Below are 16,526 nucleotides of genomic sequence, written 5' to 3' on the forward strand. Positions count from 1 at the left end.
ATGTGGTAAAACTTGTTAGTTTTTAAAATGAAGCCTGCAAGAATACAGTAGCCTCTTAAGTGGGCAGTTCCACTGAAAAGCAAACTTCAGGTGTTTTATTCTCCACTGTATGAGTGGTCTTAGAAGCACGTTGTTACACTGGTTTATGTTTGTTTTGTATGACATATTAAACATAGGAAAAAGTTATCTAAATACTGCTTATTTATGTACTAGCGGTAAGGAAAGAAAACCCCACATATGGTCGGAAGCCACTAAAATACAGGAAAGATTAGTGAATATCAACTGACATCCATAAATGGGTTGCAAGCAAAAATAGGCACGCCGTTTATGTTGATAAGGTGGACCATTTGTATTTGTTGTTCTGACAGCAAAATACAGAGTCATTAGTGTATTAGTGTTGACAGTTCCAAATAAGCCGTGACTGGCTGATTAGGTAGCCTGTCGTGCTTTTTCAAGGCACGTCTCGAGGCCTTTTTAAGCTAGTGTAAGCAGAAAAGGAGAGTTTTATCCTTTGAATTCATGATGCAAAGGGTTCAGCGGCATTATTGGTTTTGAAGTCCTCATAACATTCCCTCGCTGTTTGAGGTTGCAGAGTGAACTGGATCAAGGAACAGATGTCTTCGAAAACAAACAAACTCGTTTTTTGTGTTGGCAGCCACCTCCCATCGTGGTGCCAGGAGCACTGGGAAGTGCTGTGCTCTGGTGCTGCGGGCAGGCGGTAGGATTACTTGGGAGTTGCTGTTGCTGCCAAACTTTTTTGTAGAGTGATACTTTGGCCTTGCATTCATAAACCGTTAAGCCACTCTCAGTTAACATTTAATTACAATTTACATCTCTCTGCACCAGTAATTACTAGCTTTACAATGTGGCCACAGTATGGTCATCTTCAGTAGAAATGTAAATTGACTTATGCTTCCTTAGCAGGAAAAATGGTTGAGATAGCTTTATAAGGTACAATCAGTATATGGTAACGCTTTGGCTTCCCAGGAATGTTCCTTCTGTAGTATATGTTCCAGGACCTACGGACAAGTGGCAGTGACAACAGCAACAACTAAAAAAATCAGTTATTATCTAGAACACAGACACTTGAATCTGCAGCTACCACGTGTCCTAATAATGGCTCTCTGAATTGAGAGTAGCGCAGGAGTCCCAAGGTCTGCATCTTGATATTTCTGATCCAATAAAAATGTTAATATATTTTTATTAAGGAGGACTTGGCTTGAAGTTTATGAAAGTTGTTTTTATGTAAAGGTGCTGAGAAAATCTGTTACACAGAGCTTGTTTCTCTGAAGTGTTTCAGTGTGCTATTTGAAGTGCAGGAAAGGTTACTGAAAATGAAAATGTGTTATACTGGACAAAGATAAGACAGTAATAGTAAAATCTGCTTATTTCCTATAGTGTGTTGTCAGTGTCTGGAACTGGAGCTGTAGAAAAGTATACGTGAAACTCTATTTTCACAAAGGTCTTTTTGAGAAGAACTAGACTTACTTTCCTAGAGCCACTATCTTTCTGATACAGATTGCAGTGGCAAGTTATCATTTTTCTGGCTTTTAAAAATACATTATGGAACAGAGCTTCAGTGTTGACTTGAATTGGTTTGTTGGGCCTTCTGGTGTTTTGGGGGCGTGTGTGTTGGGGTGGGGGTTTTTTGAAGGTTTTCTTGGTTCTTTTTTGTTTTGGTTTTTTTTTTTTTTTTTGAAGATCGCAGTCGGGATTAGAGTGACTCAGTGCCTGACTACAAGCCTGCAGAGATTCCCTGGCTTGTCACTTGTGCATACTGAATTCCAATGAATAGAGACCTCTGTTCAGTAATTTTAAATAATCCCGTAAAACATCCATATATATTCATCCTGTGAAAAGTACTTGTTGATGTTGACAATGGCTTTTTCCCCTCTCTTCCTTTAGACAGCTTGCTTCCGAGAGGAGAGAAATGTCTTGGTGAATGGAGATTGTCAGTGGATTACTACATTGCACTATGCCTTTCAAGATGAGAACTATTTGGTATGTTTGATTCATCAGCAAATAAAAGCTTTAGCTTATGAAAGAACTTTATTTTTGGTACATTTAAGGATATTACTGCAATAAATCAGTCTACCTCATGCCTCACAGCAGTCTTTCAACATTCTTGTTTTCTCCTTGAAGAAAAACTTCAAAGGACTGACTGTAACTCCAGGAGAGTGAGAAAATTGTGTAGTACTATAGTATATAGAGGTTTAGTTAAGCATTTTAAATTAACTAATCTACCCTTGCTTAAAATAAATCCTGCTTAAGTTTAATGTTTTGGATAACGTTGCAATTAAATAATTTGAGGCGTTAACTCTGTAAAAATAAGAAATATTTTTATTTTATTTTAAACTTTCAGAATGTCTTTTGAAGAAAGATTTTGTTTTAAAATGGCAAAAGTAATGTAAAATTTTACTTTAAACAAACTGATTAAACTGGTATTTTAAAAGTCTCAGGAAAAAATTAGCCTATTTCTTAAAAGTATTTAACTAAAATATGTTTTTAAATCAGATTGGTCATCTCAGTAGTTGAGACACTTTAGCAACCATTTATGAAGTTGTTACTCCTATTACATTTTTTTTTTTTTTTTTAATGATGGGTTACTGGAATAGTAACATATAAGCTTATGTTTACCTTTGTCACAGAAGTCAGGAGAGTGCAGGTCAAGAGCAAAATCGGTAAAGCCCCAACATACTACAGTATACTGAACCATACAGCTTCCATGTGGCTACTTCAGGCTGGGTTTGCAAACCTGCTATTTCTGTGACAACTCTCATAGTTCTAAAGTAAAAGTTTTCACCTTCTTAACACAACACTTTCAGATAGTACCACAGTAGCAAGTCATGATTATAAATAGAAAAAAAATGTATTGAAGCAAGGCTGACAATGAGTTCAGGAACTAAGCCTATGACAGTCAGGAAATACTCAAATTTTTTCACAGGTGCTGAAACAAAACAAATTATTGTGACTGTCATGTTAAAATTATTTTCAGAATAACAGGCACATCATAAGCAAATAAGTAGTCGAGTCTCAGACCCTTATTTACAGGCTATTTCCATTGAATGCTTTGTGATAGATCCAGATCTTCAACCTCTCCAAGTTTAGTTATCTCTGGCACTGCCTCATGAGGATAGCTCATAATTTCAGATTCCCACAGAACCAAACAGCCTTCAGACTTGCATAAAAATAACCTAAGACATCCTATAATGTCATATTTCCAAGAAGCTTCTAAGAATGGAGCTACCTAAGGAAAAATTGTTGGCTGTACAAGATAGCAAGCAGCAGTAATGACAGTGATCTAGTGTTGCTAATACCATTTTATACAAATCTGTTCCAAGCAAGCTACAGCAGTATAATACATTTCTTTTCGCCAAATTCCCGAAGACATTTAGATGTTGAAGTTTCCCTTGACAGCAGAATTTAGACATCTAGCATCTAATTTAAGAGCCAGTATCTAAGAAGGCAACAGTTCTGCCTGGCAGCCAAAGTCAGCAGATTCCCAGCTTGCCTGAGGTCTGGTCCTGCATGTGCTGAGATGCTGCCTTCCAATTTGGTCTGTTACTCAGCATCCGTCTCATGTAAGTGTCTGGTGCTCACAGATGGAGTGTATCTGCATCTCAGTCACTCTGTGGTAAATGATGCATGAAGAAAAGGTGAAAGCACATCAGGCAATGACTTTCATCCAAAAACCTGGACAGAAGGTTCTCTTCCATACCATCCTGGTAGGTCACTTGTCCAGGGGCTAAAAGGTCTCTGTTCAATTCTCTGCTCAGCTTGAAGAAGTTTATAGCCATATTTTTCCACATCTTAGGAGAGTGCTGCCATGTTACAGAACTCAGTCAGATTGGGTTTACTTTTTAGCTGTGCTGTTCATCCTTGATCCTTGTAGAATGGAATGCAAAGCTGAGAACAAAACAAGAACAGACAGCAGAGCTTGATTCTCCAGGCTGGGGTGGACATCGGTCCTCTGAACAAGAAAGCTCTAGGTTCTGGTATCTGCTACCAGTGATGTTTGTGCATTATAGCTAGTGACTCTTAAATGCAAAGCCACGTAAGCTAACCCGAAAGCAGAGAGAGAACCTTGGTGTCTTCCCATACCTAGGGCTTTGCCTTCCTCCTCTGGCTGCACGATAAAGGGTTCAGAACGTGAAAAATAAAAAGAAGGTAAGATGTTAAGGTAGAAAAATGTAGAGTCCTTGGAGAGTCTAGAAGTAATTGTGGGTTTTTTCCCCCTCTATTTAATGTTAGTAGAACATGTTATGATGTAGAATTTAAATATAAGCAAGAAACACAAAATGTTAATTTTCTGGTTCTGCTGCTGTAGTTTTAAAATGGTTTAGAGGTAAATACACGTGGTAGTGTTTTCTAAACGGCCAACTCTTACATGACATTACACAGAAATGATAGCATGTCTTTTTTCTGGTTCTTAGAAAGCTTTCATAGAGACAGTTTGGGTCAAGATGGGTTAAGTAAGCCTTTGGCGATTTTGCTGAAGCAGATATGGTGTAGGTAAAACATAGTCCATGAATATTAGAAACATGTACGGGATCTGAAGTTCTTGATCTCTTCTAGATTCAAATCTGTTTGTTTTATTGTGACTTACCAGAAAAATTTTCTTTCACAGTCTCATTCATGAGAAGGGCATATGGGTGTTTGTCTGCTGTCAGCCTCTTAAATGCTTCTGAGTATTCATGAGACTATTTTGATGTATTTTTTCCCTTTGATTTCCAACTACTCTCCCTCTGTTTGATGTAGTCACTTCCCTGGAAGAAGTGATACCTCTAGATTTCCGCATCAGAATAGCCTTTATTTTAACCCCATGTGAAGGGAGGAGTGCCTCCAGGCATGAAGATCGTTGTGAATTGGAAGATGAATAAAATTTTACCTTCTTGTAGAAGTCTCACCGTCTTCCTCTGATCCAAGTGCCTCATTTCATGGGTCAGCTGGGTTCTTGCTGAGTTACAAACGCTGTGAGAGCTGAGGGAAGTGCATTACCTTTTCTCTTCGACAGGCAGGATATTTCAGCTCCCACAGAAGTCTCCATAAACTCTCTTAGCCTTGAATTGGAGAGAAAATACTTTAATACAATATCCCTTTTAAAAGGTTACTGGTTTCTCTCTCGTAGCCTTTTGTTTTTAAACATAATTGTTGCATATGTACAGTGTTCCAACACATGTTTGAAATTCCTTGATGGATTGTGCAATACTGACTGATTGATTTCGACATAAGGGATGAAATTTGCCTATCAGATAAAGCTATAATTTGAATACAGTGGAAAAAAATATCAAAACCTATGCCATTCAGATCGGTCTTTTAAGCCGAAAGATAGTGAGGAAATGGTTTGTATTACATTTTATGTTCTTTTGAGTTCCTGGCTTCTTTAGTGTACTTGCCGTGTGTAGGATGAATCTGTGGCAGGTACAGTAGATTGTAGGTTGCTTTGCCTTGAGGGGAAAAATAATATGACTGCATTGGAAAGTTAATTCCAGAATAAGCAGTTATTCCTGAAACCACGTATCAAATCATCTTGGGAAGCATAGAACAAAATGGCTCAAGACTGGTAGCACTAGATAAAATCATTACACTTTAAATGATGGTTTGGATTTAGGTGGATATTGCTAAGAAATAACTAAAACTAAATCCTCATTTTGTGGTATGAGAGAAACATAGCAAGTCCGAGTTCTTTTCTTTCACATTACCTTATCTATGTTGGTCTTTTCCATGAACAGGGCAATGGATGATTGGCCTAGGAGGATGTTTATTTTTTCGTTGAAATATATTTACAAGAACATTAATGTTTGATTTTTTTTTTTTTTTTTTTTTAACATTTCCTACTGTAGTGCCTCTGGCTTGACAGTGCTTCTGGCTTGTCACAGACACCCCTAATGTATAGTGTCACCAAGCCCCTGCCAGCTGTGTTATGCATCCATGATGTGGCATGTGCCAAGAAGAGTAGTTGAAGATGTTGATGTGATAAGGCCCACTTTTGGAACTCTAGTAGTATTGAAATGGTACCAAAACTAAAAGTAGTAATGAAATGTATATTTTAGACTAAGTGTCAAGTATTGCTTTTAACTATATTTTCTTCTTTCTGCATCCTCTGGAAATTCTCAGTTTAAGAGTTTGGGACACCCTACATTAGTTTTGGTGATATTAGATCATTTTCTTTGTGTGACACTTGTAGTTGAGACAGAAATAAACTCACTCTGATGTATTTGTCTGTTGCTGCTGTATCTTGGTTGTGGGGTTTTTTTATGGTAAGAACTGAATGCTGATGTGTTTTCCTTACTGTTGTTATTAAAGGAATGTAATATCTTTTTACACTAAATAAGCAAATAAAAGTAACACAAAAGATTACCAATTTTGACTACTTTCCCCAGGCACAGAAAAAATTCATGAAAGGGGTTTTTTTGGCAGTTTACTGATGAACTTTATTTTTTTTTCCTTACCATCCGTCTCTTGATTGCTTTATTTCTCCCTTTGCAGTATCTAGTGATGGACTACTATGTTGGTGGTGACTTACTGACGCTTCTTAGTAAGTTTGAAGACAAGCTTCCTGAAGATATGGCTAGGTTCTACATTGGTGAAATGGTGCTTGCTATACATTCCATACATGAGCTGCATTATGTGCACAGGTAAAATATTGTCTTACTTGGCAAAAAATACATGTACAGTTATATGAAGTTAATCCTAAAGTTATTGCTGCATATACAAATGGACACAGTAGCCACAGGCAAACTACTGTGGGTACTTGCTTACTGTACACTGTATAATAGTTGTATAAGCTATTATCTATTATATATCTAATATATGCATAAATATATATAAATATAAAAAATAAATTATCTATAAATATATAAAAATAGAAAAAATATATGCTATATGTAAGCTATACATTTTAAATATCAAATTTTGATGGATTGATATTAGAAGCAGTGACATTTATCTGACTAACCTTTTCCTAAAGCTTTTATTTTTAATCAAGCTTCTTGACTTATTCTCGATTCACTTCATGCATATTTGTCTGCCTTTGCTCAAGCCAACCTAGAAGTTTGAAGTGGTTTGAATTCTCTGGAAATGTTTAGATGTTCTGCAAAATTTGCACACAGTGAGCCCGTGATAACATCACTGCGTGTATTGACCTGAGGTCATCCTCAAACGGTTTTTGTAATGCGTGGGCATCTGCTGGTCTAATTGCTTCTGCACACACGATGTATATTCCTGGTCAGTGCCTACCATCATGTTAAGTGAGGTTGTGTTCTGTAGTAGTTAAGAATATAAAATATTCCTCATGCTCTGTCAGAGGAAATGGGTCAGGAAGGTAGAGTACACTTTGTATGCTTCTTTTTTGGCTTCCTCTTAGAGCAACTATTTTAGAACTGTGAGTAGTGCAAGGGAGGCACTTGCTAAATATTTTGTTTCATCATTGCAAGAATCTTGATCGAGGGAGAATTTCTATCCTTTGTTTGCTTTTCAGATTTAACAACTATGTATGATGTGTCAACTAGGAAGCAAAATTATACTAATTCTGGAAACCTTTGCAGTTGTCCCTTTATGTGCTGATTTTATAGCTTGATTTCAGTAAACAAAATTAGAAAATACAGCGTATGAGAGTAGTGGGGTTTTTCAGTTAACTGAAAACTGTTCATGACTGTGTGAGTAGGTCCCCGATAGGTGACTGCAAGTCCTGGCTCAGGAGAAGTGGACTTCATGCTAGCTTTCAGTCTGACTTGGCAGGTACATCTTGGCCAGGTCCCTTTACCTCTTCATGCCTTTGTTTCTTAGTCTGTGAAATAAGGGCAGTTTTACTGTCTCTTTTATGAAATTTATGGGTGAAAACCATTGGGTAGGTGAGGTGATTTTTGTTTACAAATAATGTTTAAAAGACACAGGGAATTCTCAAACTGTAACACTTTGAACTCTTCTGTTTGGACTTTGATCTCTGTTGAAAAATTAGAAAGAGAAGATACATAAACTCTGTGATACTTCTGTGAGTAAATGTGGATGGTATGTGGGGATTTTAAAATGTTACAGACTCAAATGTTCGCCAGAAGCACCATTGCAGCTATTTCTGAGGAAGGTGGCCTGACTAACTGACCAGCTACATCTTTGCATGGGGCTGAAAGGTCTGTTGCCGCAGTAGGAATGAATGGCTCTTGAGGCCAAAACAAACGCTTTGAATAGGAGATGTATGAATGCCCAAGAAATTACTGCTTGGCAACTGGAATGGATTAGGAGGAAGCATGATTGCTCTGGAGAGGATTTCAAGGACCCTTTAAAGGCTTATATGACCTGTTAGCTGTAGATAGGAAACGGTGGAGCTCAGAGAGGAGGCATTAAGCTTTTCTGAACAGAAACAGTGTTCCCTTAGGCCAGCAAGATCTGCATGCAAAGCAGAAAAGCAGAGATGTGTTTGTTGAGATTGGCTCATGCTTCGAATGGCACTGTGAGCCATTTAAAAACCAAACAAATTGGTGTATAGTTGTAGATAAGCTTTAATAGTCCTCTGCACCCACTGAGCTTGGCTTGTGGTTATGGGGCTGTAAGGGAATCTTGACAATATCTGGAACTGAAATGTAGGGAATAAGTTTAACAATAGAAATTTACTAGTGAGTTTATTGGGAAAGCATAGTGACATGTCTAGTTTTCTGGGTTAGCACATACTTTTCTGTATTATAACAAGTCAGTATGCATTTAATGTATGTTGACAGACGTGGATTAGCATTTACTATTTTGTCTTAATACTGCTAATGAGCAACAGGGTTAGTGTTAGTGAAGTTTCATTAATTAGTTCCAAAGCATTAGCCCTTGGTTAAAAAGTGTTAATTCAAGTTTGTGTTGGAAAAATTTATCAGATTGTCGGGATTTTTACACATATGAGGACCCTTTGTTAAACCTGTCATGGTTTTTCTTGTAAGTCTCCTCAAGTGTGAAACTGTGGAATTCAGCACCTTAAAAAATCATACATTGTCAACTTCCACATCTATGTAGCAAGGTGTGTTACAGCATGGTTTTTTTTCTTGTTCCTAGTAATTCTAGTCTCTTCCTCAAAAATTAAGCTGAAGCTATTGTTCAATTTTTTAAGTTTTTAAGCACATGTAGTGGCATTTGGAACTTCCTATTTGAAAAGAAATACAGTGTTTTATGGTGCAACAAGACTGGTGGGTTTAACATAAAGCTCATGTGGTTTTATTTATTACTAATAGATAGTATTATTTAAATAAATATGATATCTAAAAAAAACCAACCACCCTAAATCAACGCATTTATAGGTTTCGTTATCTTTTCGGTCAGCTCAGATAAATAATAGTATTTCAAATTTGCATGGTGATACGCTAGCATGTTGGGAGCTAATCCTGGATAGTGTTGGCTAAAGAGAGGGAAGGAGACTGGTATATGTTACTTTGGAAGACATGGATGTTCTTTTTAGCCTGCAGAATCGGTGCATAACTGAGTTGACTCTGTTTTCTGCACTTGCTCTTCTCTCTTTCTCGCCACCTTCCCAACATACTGGCTCGGTGCTCTTAAAATCATTTGGGATATTTTGAGGCTATTAATTTGGAAAAAAAAACCACCAACACAGTATGTATCAGGACTGTCTTACTAAGTCGTCTGGATGATTGATCTTCTACTGATACTTTACTTTGTGTGAATTTCAGTACAAAGTTGTGAAATAGTCTGGTTAATTGGTGGACTGAATTCCAGTAACGTGCTCTTTAGTAAATCCTTTTTGGCTGCCTTCGTGATATCAAAAAGAGTATCAAGCAATGAAATGGGAGTCTTAGTTCCATGTTATTTAGTAGCTTTGGCATGCTGTATAGCATTTTACAGCCTGCTATGTATATGTAAGAGTAGGAAAGGCACGTTGTGATATTGGAGACTTTCTAATGTTACTGTATCTTGTTGAAATAGCGTTGCCCTGATCCCAGAGCTGGAGCAGTTCAGTGGCTTGTAGAGTAACTTCTGCATATACACAGGACGCAAAGGTCTTTGGGTACCCAGAGAAGCAAATGTGCTGTGCAGTAGCGTATCGAAAGTTTTGAATAGCATGTGAAAAATACTGGCTATCAGAAATACTAGACAAAATTTAGAGAAGTAGTAAAAAAATTTTTCTAGATAAGAAGTTAAAAGTTGGTTATAAATCTTGGTGAAAAACATGAGATTAAAAGATTGTCTTTTCTCTTTTATCTTTCTTGCCTCTAAACAATATATTGAGATACACATAACCTTGAAATGATGTTGGTGAAGTAAACTACGTATCCGTTACAGTCATATGACTCACCATAATTGTTCTGCTTGGTTATTTGACTATTCACAGTTCAACTTTGAGCTGAATCTCTGATGTAATCTAAGGCTTCAATATTGCAGGCAAAGTTGTGAGTTCACTGGGAGGAGAGGGTCGTAAATACTGCAATAAAAAGAGTTTGCATCTGTGGGTATCCAACATAAAATTCTCTGTTATTCTGATGTTAAGATTAATCTTTACAAGCAGAGCTAATGTTCTATATTTAAATCTTTTCACTTCTTTCTGTTATAACAGGGACATAAAGCCTGATAATGTTCTTTTGGACATGAATGGCCACATACGACTGGCAGACTTTGGGTCCTGTCTGAAGATGAGTGAAGATGGCACAGTATGTATGAAGCAAAATTTAATTGGGTTGCTGGTAGTAGGACCTTTTAAGTGAGTTGTTGGTATTAAAGGTATTAGATATGTCAGTGTGCATCAGGGAGGTGTTAGCTTGTAAGCTTATTGACATGCTAAAAATTGAGGGAAGTAATAAGTAATTTATAAGTAATATATACTTATAAAAACATTTTTGTCATCTTCATCTTCTTATTTTCCAGGCTGATACCTTTTAAAGTTATCCTTTGCTATGTTTTTCTGACTTTCATCCTTTCTGCTACCGGACATTTGAGTTCTCATGAGATATTATGAACTGTCCAGAGATCAGTTGTTCAAAAAGGATAAAAATTTGGTATGATTTATGTGTAGGAACCACAGGTGACCAGGAAACCTAGAAGCCGTGGCAGACTTAAAGTAGAAGTCATCAAAAATGAGGAGATAATTAATCAGCAGTTTGTTTTATATGCCTTTTAGAAATGGAACTGCAACAGTATGGTAATTGGCCATCTTGTGCACCAGATTGGATACAGCCCTGAAAGCTAATTCACTTGTGACATTTTTTGTTTGTTTTGCCTAGTTTAGAGTGCTTCCAGGGGTGCCAGTCCTGCCAAACTATGGCACGCAACATCGTTCACCGATTTTTGGCACAAACTCAGGTCTTGGTGACATTCTGTAGTCATAAAGTGCCTGCCAAGGATTTACCATATTAAAATGCAGAATGACTTGGAAGGAGCCATTATAACTGGATGTGAATCCCGAGAACATATTCCTAGAGATGAGAACTGCTCTGCCACTGCCCTGATGGGCACGGCTTCCCTACGACTTGGGCACAGGGCAATTCCCCACCTTACCCCTGCATTGCATCCAGTTGCACATTATGCAGTAAGCTTTAAACCAATTTCTGACATAATAAAAATAGGGGACTACTGGCCCGAGGACCTTGGTTTGTGATCTTCAAATGAAACTGTAAAGTCGGGCATAGGACTCAAACTCCCTACATAATCATTTTTCATTTCAACTTCTGGCAGCTAGTTGCAATTCTAAACAGACAAAAAGGCAAAACATTTTCTCCTATTGTCTTCCTGCTTTCTCACAACGAGTATGACCGTTTTGTTTTCTGCTGTGTTCTGGATAAAATATATTAATGGATTTTATGTAGAAGTGGACTTGAACTTAATCTATGTAGTCTTTGTTACTTTCTTAATATTTTCTTTATTGCTGTGATTTGTATAAATATCTCCCTTTCCCAGATCATGTCCTGGTGTCGCTGTTTATCAGAAATACTGCTGTTTGTGTGAGAAAATTGCTGAGAGAACCTGAAAACTTACGAGGATTATGTTTGCCTTATTTTTCAGGTACAGTCTTCAGTAGCAGTGGGTACACCTGACTACATCTCTCCGGAGATACTGCAAGCAATGGAAGATGGAATGGGAAAATATGGCCCTGAATGTGACTGGTGGTCACTGGGTGTCTGCATGTATGAAATGCTGTATGGTGAAACACCCTTTTATGCAGAGTCGTTAGTGGAAACCTATGGGAAGATTATGAATCATGAAGTAAGAGCTGTATTAAACATTTATGTATTCACTGAGCTTATAAGGTTTACAGAGAAACTGTTATAACTTAAAGATATTTAAGTGATGGTAGTTCTTTGCTTTTTCACCATGCTTTAGAACCATATTGTGTAGGTTTGTTGGTTCAGGTTTTAGGAATGTTTGCTTCTCTGAACTGCAGAAATTTGATTCTTTGTCAAATGGAAATTTTTCTCTAAATGCTGATCTTGTTCTTGTTGGAAAATCTAAGCAATCATCACAAAATCGAAATTAAAACCAACTCTCATGTTAGGCCCATTTAAAGTTTCCTCTGGGCTGTGCAGGAGAAATGAAGTAATGTATTATTTACACAGCTGTACACATTTTCTGTCAGTGGTAAGAGTACGAAAAAGGGAACAGGCAAGTCAACCAGGGTAGACATGAGCTGCATGAAGAACATGGGGTTGGGGGGATTGCCCGGAGTGGAAGCGGTAGAAGAACACGAACTTGAGCTGCACGAAGAACATGATGTCAGGGGGTTTGTCCAGGGTCAAAGTGGTAGAGAAATGTTGGAACTTCTGTGTGCATTTTGAACATTAGAGAATAAGAATAAACCAGTTCCTGGTGTCCTTTCAGGAGCTGTATTAGGAGGATGTGTTGATGCGCATACTCACCCTAGGTAGCCAGCAGCTGTTGTGTAGGCTGTAGTATTGCATTTTTTTCTCCCCAGGATGAGCGCAGTTGACTGGTGTTTACAATGCTCTGCTCTCACAGTGAAATAGTGATGGATAAGACGTGAAACCCATTGCCAGAGCTGACACCCTTGCTGTGATAAATATTAATCTCTTTCTTGCTTTAATTTCTTCAGTGAACTAACTGGTTGCAAATGTAAACTATGTACACAAACTGTGCAGTGTAAACTATGGCTGCCTGGCTCTTGAACTACTTGGGAGGAAATCTGAAGCTGTTGTCCTGCAGACTTAAGTTTTTAGTCTCATTCAGACACACAGTCAATATCATTGTATGTTTTTCAATGGAAGTTTTAAAGTTCAATTTCAGTTATGCTGATTTGGTCCCTAATGATCTAATTTTAAGCTTGAAAAATTGTATTATTAAAAGAGATATATAGGCTATTGTTGTTTATTGAAAAAAAACAAACAAACAAAAACCCTTCTTGACTATACAGTGGTAGTAGTAGCAAGCTAAAATACAGAAAACGTTTTCCTGATTTGTACCTAGAGTAATTTCAGATGTTAGTGGAAATTAAAATTTTTAGAACTTCCATTTGTTTATGATACTATAAATCTATGCAAAATGTAGATTGGTAAGAAAAGCAGATATTTAACCTATAAATTAGAAAAATACAGCCTTAAATACAACAAAGTTTTGTAAAGAACTGGCTACCATCATGGGTTTTTTTAGAGTTGGAATTAATAAAATCTCAAGGAGTACATCTTCAGGAGATCAGTGGATCAGTGACTAAAAATACCAGTGAGGGTCTGCCTTTATTTTATGATCTTTAATATAGTATAGTGTGTTAAGATTCCTGTATGTCTTCTTAAAAAAGTTTGCTTTTCCTAACAGAGTTACTGTAATTGCAGTTAGTTTCAAATAGATCTGTATTAAAGAAATTGAGAAATGATTACTTGTTCTTAAAATGGATTTCAAGGACAAAAAAATCTGTCACTGAATGTAATGCATTGTGCTCTGCCACTGCTCACTGGAACTAGAACATGGTTGCCTATTCATTTCCAGTTTTATTGGTGTAATTTAGCATGTTCTTTTTGAAATTGCTGTTGAAAGTTATGGAATGGATTCCTTCTCAAAAATTTCTCTATTCGTTTTGTTTTCTAGGAACGATTTCAGTTTCCATCCCATGTTACAGATGTATCTGAAGAAGCAAAAGATCTTATTCAGCGACTCATCTGCAGTAGGGAGCGTAGACTGGGACAGAATGGAATAGAGGATTTTAAGTCTCATGCATTTTTTGAAGGACTTAATTGGGACAACATCCGAAACCTAGAAGCACCTTACATTCCAGATGTTAGCAGTCCTTCTGACACCTCAAACTTTGATGTAGATGATGATGTATTAAGAAATCCAGTGAGTCTTTGTTTTTGAATATTACTAATGCAAATATGTAACCTTGCTGCACTATAAGTTAGTAGTGAGAACTTATTTCAAAGTAAGCAATATAAGAGATGAAAAATAAGTAATTTAAAATGTGAAAAATTCAAGTTTTTCATCTCTTTGTCATTTTGGATAATCAGAAATTGTGAGCTGCTTTTCTGAATGGTAGCAGTTGTTGACATGGTCAGTCAAAGTTAAAACATATCTAGGTGGGAGGGGGGGAAACCCTTAGCTGCCCTTTTGGTTTACCTTTACACGGTGCTAGTGTTTGGATTTATTCCTTTTCAAAGGTAAAAAAAAAAAAAAAAAATCTGTCTTCAGAACTACTCATATATTCTCCATGCAGCTTGCAATCACAGCTGTCCGGGTGAGAAAGCTCACACTGCTACTTCTCCACTCGCTTAAGAACCAGGAGGTTGGCATTTGGAGTGGGGACATTGGTGTTCCCCTCCTCCATTTCTGTTGTGTAGTAATTTACAAACTCAGGTCAAGAGGAGCAGAGGGCTTTTGTGGTAATTTGTTCATCGTCTTGTATTCCAAGAAATTAGGAGCTTTTGGCATGCTTTTTGATTACGTGTCTAACAGTAACTGACATACTAAAACTAACAGCATGCATTTTGGTGCCAGGTCGCTTTTAATTAAGAACTTGAAATTTTGGGTTTTCTTTTAATGGTTGCATTGTGTTTTGAATTTGTTGAAATGCTGTCCTTTCAAGTGCCGGTTCAAGAGGCTCCTAAATTCAAGTCATTATATTAAACAACCTAATCTGAAATAAAGTTCTTCCAGCGGCAATGGAAGGCTCTACTGCCAATTGTGACTTGGTATGCACTAAGAAAAGTCTTTCCATTAGTTGTCTTTCTTTAACTGTTGAGGGTAAATCAAATGCCTTTAGCCTGGATGGGTTGTCTTTTGGGTTTTCATGCATTTTGTTTTCATGCAGGAAGTGGTGCCACCGAGTTCTCATACAGGCTTTTCTGGATTGCATTTACCGTTTGTTGGGTTTACATACACAACTGATAGGTAAGCAAAGAATATGCTATTCATTACACTTGCTTCCTAAATGCAGCTAATCTATGAAATTCTCATTTTATTAACATGTAGAAAGGTTGATGTCCATAGGTGCACCTGTGGATAAACCTTTATCCCATCTTTTTTTTCTTCCAAGTGCCTGAACATATTTGGATCATGCTTTTGGGGATTAGATGCTTTTGTATTTAGTACTTAATCTATTTGAATTAAATTAAAATTAAGGGACTAGATGTGTTACTTGCAATTGAGTATAAGCATGCTCTTCCTGCAGTGAGTGGCTGAGAGCAAGTCTTGTCCATGTGTGTGTCTGCCAGGAAGAGTTCAGAATTAGCTGTCCTGCTCAAGTCCTGCTGGTAGGCTAAGTCTGCCCAACTTTGAAATGGCCTCCATCTAACTTCAAAGATCCCTCAAACATATACTTGTCTCTGTTCTTAAGGTTATTCTGCCCGGTTTGTTATTCCCTGGTTTCCTCCTTCTGGGTTTTGTTACCCCTATGCAATGCTATTTCAGAAAGAACCCAGTACACGCATCTCGTCCTTTTCAGAGTGAAATCCTGTGGCTTAACTTAAATCGATCTTTGTCACCCTTGAAACTAAACTTTTGGGTTGTTTCTCAGCTCTCAGTGCAGGTCCACTTTCCATTCTGCTTACTTTGCTGTTAAGATAGTAGTAACCTTTAGCATAGGAGAGGTAGCATTTTCACTCATTCAGGCAGTTTGTAAAGTGAATGTACGTCAGCATCATTGAACTCCTGAATACAAGTATCTTAATGCTGCAGTAGCTAGGGAATAAGAACTTTATCTGCCCTGACAGTTGACTCAATGCTACCAATTACTGCACCAATTATTCTTGTGTGTTTAAGGTGTGTATTGGGTGGAATCCTAGCATGCCGCTGCTGTAGACTGCTGTGAGTATTTATTAAAATGTTCTAACTTACGTATTTGTTTTCAGCTCTTTATCTGATAGAGGCACTTTAAAGAGTGCGATGCAGTCTGACACTGTAACCAAAGATACGGATGTACAGCGTGACTTAAAGAACACTTCACAAATAGAAGGCTATGAAAAGAAAATACGGAAATTGGAGCAAGAAAAGCAGGATTTGAACAGAAAACTGCAAGGTTAGTGGTTTATGTTTGTTTGGATCTTTAGCTCTGCTGATTAGCAGGAATTGGAATGTGTTTTATTGAAAAGCTTTTCCTTCCTTTT

The 16,526-nt window shown here is 37.3% G+C and overlaps 1 protein-coding gene across 7 annotated transcripts in view; it reads left to right on the plus strand.

Annotated features, from left to right (window-relative positions):
• The window catches only part of CDC42BPB (CDC42 binding protein kinase beta), a 98,241-nt gene that overhangs the window by 44,949 nt on the left and 36,766 nt on the right, over window positions 1-16,526 (plus strand). For all 7 annotated transcript variants that reach the window (XR_012586628.1, XR_012586630.1, XR_012586629.1 and 4 more), the window contains exons 4-10: window positions 1,906-2,001; window positions 6,490-6,638; window positions 10,544-10,637; window positions 11,986-12,186; window positions 14,017-14,265; window positions 15,233-15,312; window positions 16,272-16,438. Coding sequence is in view for 4 of the 7 variants with exons in the window: in XM_074583911.1 (XP_074440012.1) it covers window positions 1,906-2,001; window positions 6,490-6,638; window positions 10,544-10,637; window positions 11,986-12,186; window positions 14,017-14,265; window positions 15,233-15,312; window positions 16,272-16,438 (1,036 nt within the window). In the remaining 3 variants the exon portion in view is untranslated. The remainder of the gene's footprint in view (window positions 1-1,905; window positions 2,002-6,489; window positions 6,639-10,543; window positions 10,638-11,985; window positions 12,187-14,016; window positions 14,266-15,232; window positions 15,313-16,271; window positions 16,439-16,526) is intronic.

Source organism: Larus michahellis, chromosome 4 (assembly GCF_964199755.1).
Source record: "Larus michahellis chromosome 4, bLarMic1.1, whole genome shotgun sequence".
Classification (NCBI taxonomy): domain Eukaryota; kingdom Metazoa; phylum Chordata; class Aves; order Charadriiformes; family Laridae; genus Larus; species Larus michahellis.